The 12,941-nt window shown below is 43.7% G+C and overlaps 1 protein-coding gene across 2 annotated transcripts; it reads left to right on the top strand.

Annotated features, from left to right (window-relative positions):
- Window positions 1-1,668: 1,668 nt before the first annotated feature.
- LOC106608111 (leucine-rich repeat transmembrane protein FLRT2) lies at window positions 1,669-12,825 on the top strand. 2 transcript variants are annotated; one of them, XM_014205828.2, is made up of 2 exons: window positions 1,669-2,319; window positions 5,285-12,825. In XM_014205828.2, the coding sequence occupies exon 2, from the start codon at window positions 5,797-5,799 to the stop codon at window positions 7,807-7,809; it is 2,013 nt and encodes a 670-aa protein (XP_014061303.1). In that variant the 5' UTR covers window positions 1,669-2,319; window positions 5,285-5,796; the 3' UTR covers window positions 7,810-12,825. The 2 variants fall into 2 exon arrangements, with proteins under 2 accessions (XP_014061303.1, XP_014061304.1); XM_014205829.2 differs by having other exon boundaries at window positions 1,669-2,095.
- Window positions 12,826-12,941: the final 116 nt, after the last annotated feature.

The raw sequence follows: 12,941 nt of genomic DNA on the forward strand, positions 1-12,941 counted from the left end.
AGGGTAACGCGCGAGCAAAATTCGAGACACAAAAAGTCAAAATGTTCCATTACTGTACTTAGAAGTATGTCAAACGCTGTTTAAAATCAATTGTTATGGTATTTTTTACGTAAAATTGCGATAATATTCCAACTGGACAATAGCGTATTCATTCAAGGAGAAAAAGAAAAACAGCGTGCTCGCGGGAACGCGCATATCCAATCCCTTTGTTGCCAGGCAGACCACTCAGTAACTGAGCTCCTATACTCTGCCCAGTGACAGGAGAAGGCTCAAACCACTTTCTGAAGGCTTTAGACAGCCAATGGAAGCCTTAGAAAGTGCAACGTAACAGCACAGATACTGTAGTTTTGAAAAGGACTAGAAAGAAGAACTACAATTCTCAGATCCTCCACTTCCTGGTTGACTTTTTCTCAGGTTTTTGCCTGCCATATGAGTTCTGTTATACTCACAGACACCATTCAAACAGTTTTAGAAACTTGTGTGTTTTCTATCCAAATCTGCTAATAATATGCATATTCTCGTTTCTGGGCAAGAGTAGTAACCAGTTTAAATCGGGTACGTTTTTTCATCCGGCCGTGAAAATACTGCCCCCTATCCATATCAGCTTTTAAGCCTGTGTTAAAAGATGCTTCAAATTATTAAAATACCAAAAAGCTATTATGATTGTGTTGAAATGTGTTTGGGAAATAAATATAGGTTTTAAAAAGGTAGTGGTAATAATTAATTCAGTTAAGACATTTGTAGGCGGCTTAACTTACCTTACCTCAATTTACCCCACGATTTACCCTGTAAATTGTGCCAAGAGACCACTATATTTGCACAAGTTATGTTTTCAAATCTGTAATATGTACATGATTTCTGATTATTTCCAGGGATACACATCCTGAAATGTATGTAGATGTCTTTGTTAGAAATAATACTATATTTCCCTTGATGGAATGATGCTGAATGTAAAAAATGTCTCAACTTAATCCACACTCCCCTACAGCATTCAGGACCAAAAGATCTCATATTGAGCTCCCTCACACCATACCTCTTTTGTGTGTGTGTGTGTGTGTGTGTGTGTGTGTGTGTGTGTGTGTGTGTGTGTGTGTGTGTGTGTGTGTGTGTGTGTGTGTGTGTGTGTGTGTGCGTGTGTGCGCGCGTGTTTGTGTGTGTGCGTGCGTGAGTGTGTGTGTGTGTGTGTGAGAGAGAGAGAGAGTGAGAGAGAGAGTGTGTGTGTGTGAGAGAGAGAGAGCGAGAGTGAGAGTGTGAGAGAGAGAGTGTGTGAGAGAGAGAGAGAGAGAGAGAGAGAGAGCGGAAAAGCAATTGTTTAATGCTGAATCAGTACTTAGAAAGAGGCTGAATATTCACAGGAAATTACTGTGCTTGTCAGTGCATGTGTCTGGAAGTCTCAAATCATGGAAAGGAAGGAGAGATCAAAATAAATGCCAACAGAATTATGCATAGAGCTCTGCCTTCCAATAGAAACTGAATAGAATGTGAAGTGAGAATGGTCTGGACATGTACTTTATCCAGATCAATCGTCTAGGACCATTCCTAATGAACTTTGTGTTTACGGAAAATATATAGTTAACTAAGATAAATATAAATTAGGCTAGTCCAGACAAACAAGAAAGTTGAATTTACCATGTAAAATGAGAGGTATGAGGGCGTCAGTGTTGGGAGGAGCTGTGGTTCCTAACCATCTCTCTCCGAGCTGCTCCGGGAGATGCATTCTTTATTCAGGGAAGGAAGGGTAGGCCCAGTAGGGTAGGAGGGACCTGAGTGACGATGAGAGAGCGAGATAAGAGACAGACGGAAAGAGAGAGAGAGCAGAGAGAGAGAGAGAGGTGAGCGGTGCACACACATCACTATCAACTGAATTTATTTTAGCAAAATACCTCTGGTATTCCAAGCATGGAAGGCAAGTTTTTAGCGTCCCCAAAACAACCTGAACGCAAGCCGTCATGATTGGGGGATCAGCCAGATTCCTTGAAAAGTGCGTGTTCGCTGTTTCGGGGGACTGCAACAGAAGAAGTCGGTGCTGCCTCTGCTGCCTCAAGTCCTGCTCTCCCGCTCTAATGCCTTGCCCAAGGTTTTGAGAAGCGCTGAGGTGAGTCGTAGGAGAATAGGAATAGGAGAAAATTGCGGACAGATCAGAAAACTGTTTCCCGAACTCAGGCAGCATGCTGTCCGGTATACCTACGGGTGGCAGGGCGCTCGGAACCGTTTCGCACAAACAATACCGAATGGCGCTGGGTCAAGGCAAAGCGATAAAGAAAAAAGTTTAACATGATTAAGAGGCATACAATGGATACGGACAAAGCCTCATCTAAGGTAGGCTACAGTAGTGCAAATGTTTTATAGCACCATAAAGGCAATTTTTTTTTCTCACAGCAGTTGGGTTTCTATAATGTCGAGCTGAATTAACAACTATAGCTTACTACAAGGTATTTCAATCTTTTTTTGTGGAGTTCTTGTTTTATAGGCTATATGAGTAGATTGAACTGGATTTGGTTCATACATTGTGGAGGTATTAAAACTCAAGCGCTATGGTATTATTTTTATTCAAAGCACGCCGTTTCCTAATATATTATATTTTCTTTACAATCTACTGCCATCTATAAACGAAATGTGGTCAACTTGTCAATTGTCAATAGTTTTTAAAAAATATTTGTTTATAGATGGTACAATTTATTAATCCGTTAATTAGGTTTTTCATCATGTCAAAGATCAATGTGCTACAAAGCGCACGGTTTTAGTTTTTTTTCCTTTAGAGAAAAGCGAAGCCTCCGTTTGCACTTGAAATTTCAATGCTCTGTTACGGCTCTCAATGTCCCTTTGTAATAATTCATTCAAATGAACACCACTCACTGAGCTGCCTTTGAAGTATACCTGATCCGCCTTTTATCGCCTTTTAAATATCCTACCCGTTTTAAACTTCTAATTGCGTTATTGTCATTTAATCCAATCCTAATCGGATTGAATTTGGCCGCGATATCACTTAATTCTCATCTGGCAAGAACTGTGCTCCCTCAGCCGAAAAACGTTATTCTATCTGTTCGCACAGACACATTGGCAGTTGGCTCACAACTTGCCCGCTGAGTTAATTGGTCCGAGTGCACATTTCTCTCTCTGTGCAATACATTTTGTATTTGGATACATGGAAATGCCAACTTTATTGTGTGTGTATTGGACGTGTTATTCAGCCTTGCTTCTAAAGGTTTATTTTTTCCTCCACAATTCCTTCCAATGTCCAATGTCGTTATTTATGCAGCTATAATCATTTTAGGTACTGTTGCTGTGGCAGCAAATTTATTGCCGCATGTGGTTGCTGCTTATTTCCCCTGAAGCTTATTTGATTAAATTTAGCCCTTTTCAATTTCGAAAAGTAGATCGCAGATGTATTTCATATTGTTTGTTGCATCTTTATAAGGAGCAGTGCCCCATCTCATCAGTCTACAGAGCAACCTAACAATACAGATAACTTTATTCTATCCATATGCACATTCCTCGTTGGCTATGTTACCCAATCCCCTATTTAAAAGGCAGCCAATCAAACCTGTTTTGTATTAAAGGTATGGGTCTATTCAGCATTGACACAGGGTGGTGCTCCTGTTAAGTTAAAAGCACTGATGGAGAGGAAATGTGTAATAGGCAATAAACGTGAATACTGGGATGCGGGGAGCTGAGGCCCTACTGTAATAATAATTTTGTGGTTGCTTATATTTGTCCTTTTTCACACATGTAAAAGTGTGCATTAATTTGATTTTTTTTCTTCATATCCCAACTCTCCCTGAGACACTCTCAGAGAGTGGGGTCACGGCCAGGGTCTGCCATTATCAACAGAAACCCTGGAACAATTAGGGTTTGTGCCTTGCTCAAGGGCACATCGACATATTTTCACCTTGTCAGCTTGGGGATTCGAACTACCGGCCTTTCGTTTACTGGTCCAACATTCTAACCGCTAGGTTAGCTACCACCCAGGATGGCCTAACTGCTGTACTATAACCGGGTGGCCTTGTGCTGAGGCCCATACTGTAACCGGGTGGCCTTGTGGTGAGGCCCGTACCGTAACCGGGTGGCCTTGTGCTGAGGCCCATACCGTAACTGGGTGGCCTTGTGCCGAGGCCCATACCGTAACCGGGTGGCCTTGTGCTGAGGCCCATACTGTAACCGGGTAGCCTTGTGCCGAGGCCCATACCGTAACCGGGTGGCCTTGTGCCGAGGCCCATACTGTAACCGGATGGCCTTGTGCCGAGGCCCATACTGTAACCGGGTGGCCTTGTGCCGAGGCCCATACTGTAACCGGGTGGCCTTGTGCCCACTCTAAACCTCTAAACCATGTTAAGAAATGGTCCAGTATCGATCATTTATCGCAAGTGGAGGAGCTAAATTCTTTTCCAATCCCATTTCATTTGACAGGCTGTGTTTGTCACTCTGGGGTTGGTATAAAAATCCCCCCCCCACACACACACACACACACACACACACACACACACACACACACACACACACACACACACACACTCCCCTTATATTTCATTTTGCAGTGCCTCATTTCATGTCCGTGTGCTGGAGATGGTTGGTGGTTTGTAATATGTAAGGGGAACCTTTAGAGGAGAAAAACACCTATCTCTGTTTACTGTAAGCACAACATGTTTACCAGCTCTGACTTCAAAACACTGTCTGCTCTAACAAAGACAAAGAAGAAGCAAAGACTGTTTTCACAAAAGAGCTGCCTGATATGTCTGTATGTTTTCCTTTCATATCTCTGCTATGTCTCATTTATGTTTCATACGGTTCAAAATAATTGCAATGTGTTTATTAGCATGTTATTTAGCACTGAGGCATTGACTTGTTGCTGTGGAAATCTCAGAATGTGCATGCTGTCCTGGCATCTACTATATTCTCTCCTCTCTCTTTGACTGAGAGGAAGGAATGAAAGCCCCCTTTATGTCTGCTAAAACCGGATGTTCTAGAACTCTCCTGCATTTTTATCAGATGGTTTGAAATTTCGAAAGAAATAGCCTGTGCATACATTTCAAAGGAGTGTGAAAGTGTGAGACTGTGTGGATCTGTGTGTGGGTTAAGCATGTTCCTGAGAGAGAGGGGGAGAGAGAGAGAGAGATGCTATCTGGCCATTAACAGAGTGTGTCTCTATGGATCTACAGTATGTGTGTATATTTTCAGCCTGTGTGTGAGTTGTGACAGAGCTCTTTTTTTCTCACAGAGAAAAACAGACCACCCCTGCCCTAAATCCCGCCACTAATCTCGCCTTTCCTTTTGTCTTTTGGAACAGGTCTCTGGATCCAAATGTCACCCCCCCTGGACGCTGCCCCAGGCGGGGACCAGCAGTGTGTGACGGTGACGGGTGGGTGGCGAGGAGAGGAGAGGAGGAGGCCACAAACACATCGGCTTTCGGCTGCGATTCTGCACTAAATTGGCCCAGGCTGTGCCCTGTCCTGTGAGGACGAGCAGAGAGTGCTCTGGTCTGATATCTCAGCATGAATGGCGTCAGAGTCAACTTCACTTAGAGGACCTGCTCTTCCTAATGAGACCGCTGTCTCTCTTAAAGTTGAGGACTAATCAATTACAGGGGGATTAAGCCTAACCCTACGGCTTCTTGTTCTACCGCCCGTGAAAAAGAGGTGCTCAGCATCATCAAACTCTTTTAGAGGACTGTTTTTTTGTCGACTCTTTTGGTGGATTTACTTCAATACTTTCAATACTTTTCCCTTTTTTTTTTTTTTTGGTGCGTTGCTTTTTAATTTCTCCAAACCAAGGACATTCCCCTCCTTCTGATTTTACACTATGGAGTTTCAGGCTGGGCTGTGGAATAAAGATTGGGGTTCATTTCTGCGTTTCTGGTTGACAGTCATCCTGAGCCTCAATGTGCACTTCAGCTGCCCTGCCACCTCGTGCCCAGAAGAGTGTCGCTGCGACAAAACCTTTGTTTACTGCAACGAGCGGAGCCTGACGTCTGTGCCTCTGGGGGTGACAGAGGGCTACAAGATCCTCTACCTCCACAACAACCAGATCAACAATGCAGGGTTCCCATGGGAACTACACAACGTGGCGTCCGTGGAGACAGTGTATCTCTACGGCAACCAGTTGGACGAGTTCCCCATCAACCTGCCTAAGAACATACGGGTGCTCCACCTGCAAGAGAACAACATCCAGACCATCTCCAGGGCTGCCTTGGCCCAACTGCCCCGCCTAGAGGAGCTCCACCTGGACGATAACTCCATCTCTACGGTTGGGGTGGAGGAGGGGGCATTCCGGGATGCTGTCAGCCTCAAGCTGCTCTTCCTCACCAAGAACCACCTGAGCAGTGTCCCGATTGGTCTCCCAGAGGACCTCACAGAGCTGCGATTAGACGAGAACCGTATCGCCGTCATCGCTGAGGAGGCGTTCCAGAATGTGACGCGGCTACAGCGCCTCCTGTTGGATGGCAACTTGTTGACGGACGAGGGCGTGGCCCCGGGGACATTCCAGGAGCTGTCCAACCTCCGGGAGCTGGCACTGGCCCGTAACTCTCTGACGTTCCCCCCGCCCCTCCTCCCGACGCAGTCACTGGTCAAGCTCAGCCTGCAGGATAATCAGATGGACCAGATCCCAGTGACCGCCTTCTCCGGCCTGCAGAGGCTCGAGAGACTGGATATCTCCAACAACCAGCTGCAGACGCTGACACAGGGGGTCTTTGACGGGCTCGTCAGCCTCAGACAGCTCACTGTTCGGAACAACCCGTGGCGCTGCGATTGCACCGTCAAATGGGTGGTGGTGTGGCTCAAGTCGCTGCCAGGCTCCATCAATGTGCGCGGTTCAATGTGCCAGAGCCCAGCGAGGGTGCGCGGCATGGCAATCAGAGAACTCACCCTGGAATCTATCCAGTGCCCAGCTGGGACGGACCTCCAGCCCGACCTCTGGCCTACCCTGCGCTCCATCTCCCCGCACCCCCAACTCCCCACCACCACCACCACACTCATTACCTCCTCCATGACCAGCTCTATTCCCACCTCCACAACCTCCTCCTATCCCACATCACCCTCCCCTCCCCCTGCCCTGCCTCCCCACCCCGCTGGCCCCCTGCCCCCCTATGAGGACCCCCTACAGATATCCTTCCACGTGGTCAATGCCTCCTGCATTGAGGTAAGCTGGGCTTCCTACTTCACCGTCACAGCCTACAAGGTGACCTGGGTCAAGATGGGCCAGAGCCTGATGAGCGACGCCAGCCGCGAAAGGACGGTGAGTGGGGAAAGGCGGAAGCTTAGCTTGACCAACCTGGAACCCAGGTCGGTGTACCGGGTCTGTGTTTATGTGCTGGACACCCTCAACTCCTACCGCCCAGGGGAGGATACAATATGCTCAGACGCCAGAACCAAGTCGACCTCATCCAGCTCCAACAACAACAAGGCCACAGGGTCGGAGGAAGCTCAACAGGACACCAACTCCACTCTCCTTTTGGCCGGAGTGATTGGCGGGGCAGTCCTTGTCGTCCTGGTAATGCTGCTGAGCCTGTTTTGTTGGCACATGCACAAGAAGAGCCGCTCTGAATCGTCCAAGTGGAAATACAACCGTGGCAGGAGAAAAGACGACTACTGCGAGGCGGGGACCAAAAAGGATAACTCTATACTGGAAATGACTGAGACCAGCTTTCAGATAGTTTCCCTGAACAATGAGCAACTTCTGAAAGGGGATTACAGGATTCAGCCCATCTACACACCCAATGGAGGCATTGGCTTCAGAGACTGTCACCTCAGTAACAATAGCTTAGCCTACTGCAAGAGCAGCAACGTTCCCAGCACCGAGTTCTGCCACACGTGACGCTTCTAACAGGATGTTCACACTCCAGTTGTTTGTGAAAAAATATATACTGTACCATAGATATTTCCAAGTTCTGTCTGCCATGTAATTTATACTGTGGACAGTAGTGTGGAATTCTATCTGCTATCTTTTTTACTCTTAGAAGGAATACAAATGGTTTTCTAATCAGTGGGTTTAAATTACAGTAAGTGTTTTTTGCTTAACTTCGGGATCGGTGTCCCTTCTACGGGACAGTTGAGCTAACGTAGGCTAATGCGATTAGCATGAGGTTGTAAGTAACAAGACATTTTCCCAGGACATAGACATATCTGATATTGGCAGAAAGCTTAAATTCTTGTTAATCTAACTGTACTGTCCAATTTGCAGTAGCCATTACAGTGAAATAATACCATTCTGTTGTTTGAGGAGAGTGCACAATTTTGAACATGAAAAGTTATTAATAAATAAATTAGGCACATTTGGGCAGTCTTGATACAACATTTGAACAGAAATGCAATGGTTCATTGGATCAGTCTGAAACGTTACACACATACTGCTTCAATCTAATGGCCAAAATCTAAATTGCACCTGGGCTGGAATAATACATTATGGCCTTTCTCTTGCATTTCAAAGAGGATGGTACAAAAAAATACAAAAGAACGGTTGGTTTTTTCTTTGTATTATCTTTTACCACATCTATTGTGTTATATTCTACTACATTCCTTTCACATTTCCACAAACGTCAAAGTGTTTCCTTTCAAATGGTACCAAGAATATGCATATCTTTGCATCAGGGCCTGAACTACAGGCAGTTAGATTTGGGTATGTCATTTTCTGTGTTTTTTTTGTTTTTTTTGTCAGATCCTTAATTTTAAGTACTGTATATAGGAATTTGTACCATTACGACACACTGGGTTGGTTCTGACAAACGCTGTCCTGTCTTTCAGGTTTTGGGTTGTTGGGTGCTATGAGGGATGGGATTCTTTGCTAACCACAGGAGCTAAATGATGGTCTTTATGCAGAGCCACCCCCTCAGAAACATTAGTTACGATAACACGGTGGTCAGGGACATAGTAACACTGCTGATTAGACTGCAGTGGAGAAAAGGCACTGCTGGTGTTTTTTTTAAGAATCAAAGTGCACTTTCTAATGTAACAGAGAGAGTAAGCAGCCATCCAGGAAATTAGCTTTTTGTGGAAATCCCATCAGAGAGGAAAGCGCACACTTTTCAACACCCCCTATTGCCCTCTCAAGACAAAGTGAACATGTATGAATGTGGTAGGCAGGGAGGATGCCTTCACAGGACTAAGTGAACATGTATGAATGTGGTAGGCGGGGAGCAGTGGAGGCTGCTGAGGGGAGAACGGCTCATAATAATGGCCAGATGGAGCAAATGAAATAGTGTCAAACACCTGGAAACCATGTGTTTGATGTATTTAATACCATACCACCTATTCTGCTCCAGTCATTACCACGAGCCCACCCTCCCAAATGAAGGTGCCACCAATCTCCTATGGCAGGGAGACTGCTTTGACAACTGGATATAGATTGTCCTTCAGTGACACATGAGGTAGTACCAGCCGTGGCCACTAGGGGGCATGTTCTCTCAGTCAGTATAGAGGGGTAAGCGAGAGAGTTAGCAGTAAAGATCCTTTAGCTCCAGCAATCCCTCCAGCAACCATAGCTCATGGTTGTCACTAGTTACCACAGCCACAAAGTCAAAATGGCTATATTGTAAAGATGAATGAAGACAAAAATGTGGTTAGGCATAAGAATAGCAGTGTGGTTAAGGTTAGGGTTAAGGTTCAGACGAGGTTTCAAATGAGATTTTAGGAAGATAAATTGTAGAAATAGGTGGGTTTTAGACATAATTATGACTTTGTGGCTGTGTTAACTAGTGACGACCGTTACTCAATCTCAAATGGCATTGCTCTGAGTATTAATGCTCGCGGAGCTACTTAATGATGTGGAATAATTTAAAACTAACTGTGCTCAGCTTTGTTGTTCAGCGGCTAAATGATATGGATTTTTACCACAGTGTGTTATTATCATGGGGGAGGCCGATGAGGTTGTGTTGGGTATCGTGTCTTTGCAAGGAGGTGTCTGCAATGATGATGAATGTGTAGGAGATACACTCACAGTTATTATACAGTCCGCTACCATTATATTGTCCTTTATTGTTTTGTATTTAAATGACAAATGTGTGTATCACAACGAATTATCAATGTGTTTATCTTTTATCTGCTTTACACTGAGTTGATAGAAGGGGTTTCCTGCTGTAGCATGTGAATAATTTCCATTGGGATTGGCTATTCTATTCATTCATTGATTGATTGGTTCAAACGACAAATTCACCATCAATTCAAAACAATGTTAGCTAAATCTGGAGCTGCCCCCATACATGAAGCATGAACATGTCCTTATCTGATCTCCCTCATCTTAAACCTTCTCAGACTGCATCGGCTCAATTAAAACTATAGTGTTTCTGATGCTTAGAGAGAGAGAGAGAGAAGAGAGAGAGAGAGAGAGAGAGAGAGAGAGAGAGAGAGGGAGGTGCTATCTGGCCATAAACAGAGTGTGTCTACAGTATGTGTGTATTTTTTCAGCCTGTGAGTTGTGACAGAGCTCTTTTTTTCAGGCAAGCTGGCTCCAAGTTAGGAATGCCTGGTGCCACTGAGAAGTCATCATTATACACTTCTTACTCCGACTTTATTTGCTTTGACATGATTTTATTTTGCGGGCAGAGTTCAAAGGATCCACCCGCCCTACTCCTCATAATCCTCATCCAAAAAAGGGAGAAAAATATGCAGACTTTATTTTCCAGACTTTATTTTCCAGACTTGGCCGTGTGAATCACAAGTTGAGAGAGGGAGGAGGGCCAAATGACACGAGATAACACTTCACTTCACGGGGCACCAAGCCACTGGCTGAAATACACCATTAATAAACCACGGCATTCCAATGGTTTGGCTGGACTTTAGACCAGTGGTTCACAACGAGGGGTATGAGGACCTTGGCCTATCCACAGGGGGTACTTGAAAAGACTCATGACCATAGGCCTACAGGTAAAATGCAAATGAGGGGGTGCTTCAGGGGTAGCCAAGGTTGGGAATCACTGTCCTTGACTAAAAATAATTTTGGATGGATATTGTAACATTATCAACAGTAAAAACCATTTTAAAGGTCAAACTCTTGTATTGTGCTGGGCTGTTCATGGCTAGAATCTCTGTTGTATTGTCTGTATTTGAAGAACTGCCATGCCAGTGCATGTATTAGTGTTAATTCCATCAGTATTCCCCGAAGTGGGGAGTTTATGATGCTATAAACACTATGACGCCATCATTCATCTTGACGTTTAATCTTTCATACGTGCTTTTTGAGTCTAATTTCCATTTATAATGCAGAAACTCTTTTTGTTAAGAAATGACAGTTGCTCTTCTGTGGTTATCAAAGTGTCTCCACATTTTTCTAACAACGTACACATATCAGCGTCTCAACCTGTATTAAAAGCTACGTCCAACTAGCCCCACTAGCGTAAGCTGACCTAAGGTCAGTTTGACACACATTAAGTTTGACACTGCTGCATGGCAAGTTACCTACAACATCCAACTGACATTTACTGACCTAAGGTCAGTTTGACACTGCTACATCGCAAGTTACATACAACATCCAACTGACATTTACTGACCTAAGGTCAGTTTCACACTGCTACATGGCCCTAGTGCTTATGACAGGTTATGTATCCACTGAACACTTTAACCTACCTGCCTGTAGAACAGTTATCCTATCTGACAATAATTCCATACAGCAAAGCGTCTTTGTTTTCTTTACCAGGGATTAGGTTTTAAATGTATTGTTAGTCAGTCAGGCCAACCTGTTGCAACAAGTCCCCAAAGGTACGAATGTTCCAAGGAGTGATAATAGTCCATTTATTGCCTTACCTTTATGCAGTACTGTATGGGCTAACTGTACTTGGTTAGTTCAATTACTTGTTCAGAGCAGAAGCAAGGTTTAAACTAATGATTGAATAGTTACTGTATGGAAAGCACACATTTTCATATTTCTGCAACAACAAAGAGAGATTGACCGACAACAATAGATCTGACACATAACTAATGAAAGACTGTTCATTCGTTACGACGCCTTGAGTGGTGCTGGGTAATGAATGATACAAAGTGACTGAGAAGCCTTGTTGGTTATTTGCAGCAGTACATTATTCTTAATTTCCTCCCTCATGTAAAGAAAGTACACAGATGCAATGGTGTGACCAATGGAATTAGACCGAACACATTATAGAGAGAGAGAAGTGAAAAATAGAGAGACATACTGAAACCTCTGGTTTATTACTGTTTCAGGCTTTGATAGTAATGTCCTTAAAGCTCATTGATTCTCATTGGAATAACTATGTTAAACCATTGAGAGATCAATTCAAACAAAGTACCCAAGTGGATAAAATGTAATACATTTTAAGTTATCTTTGTTTCGTCTCTCGTTAATTTTCAGTTTGAGGGCAAATCCCCCTCATGTGAATTACTGTCTGCAAATTTCCATTATAGACTCAAATTAATTCAAGGATTTGTGCATCTATTCACAGAAGTCTTCAGCAAACTATTCATGGGTTTTTGAAGTAATTGAATTTTCTGTGTTTTGGATAATCAACACTTCCCCATACAGCTGCTGGGTTGAATTAATTGAAATAATATGAACAACGACAGGCTATTTGTTCATGTATCATTTGACAGAAGAAAGTATGCTGAAAATCAACCATGCATGTAATTTGGCTTCTTTAGGGTGTTCTTGACTATTATGGCTTTTCATTTAGACATTGCGTTGTTTTGACTTTAACAACATAAACCAATATGCTATTTAGGAACCAAAGTACAATTTTTGTTCTCATGATGAAATCTTGTTGTTGTCCCATGTATGTGCCTTGAGGTTAACTTACAATGTAAAGTTCTTGAAACCTTTAAATGTTTTTGCACAAAATGTAAATATAGAAGTGAAGATTTTTGCAAATAAAAGTTCCTTGGGATTTGATTCATTGTCATTTCAATCAGAATGTTTTGTATAAGCTCTCTGAAACATTTAGTTTACTTTAGATGTCAGCAGATGTACTAGAGAGGTACTTTTCCACAACTTGAGTAGATCCACTG

The sequence above is a fragment of the Salmo salar genome, chromosome ssa06 (assembly GCF_905237065.1).
Source record: "Salmo salar chromosome ssa06, Ssal_v3.1, whole genome shotgun sequence".
Taxonomy (NCBI): Eukaryota; Metazoa; Chordata; class Actinopteri; order Salmoniformes; family Salmonidae; genus Salmo; species Salmo salar.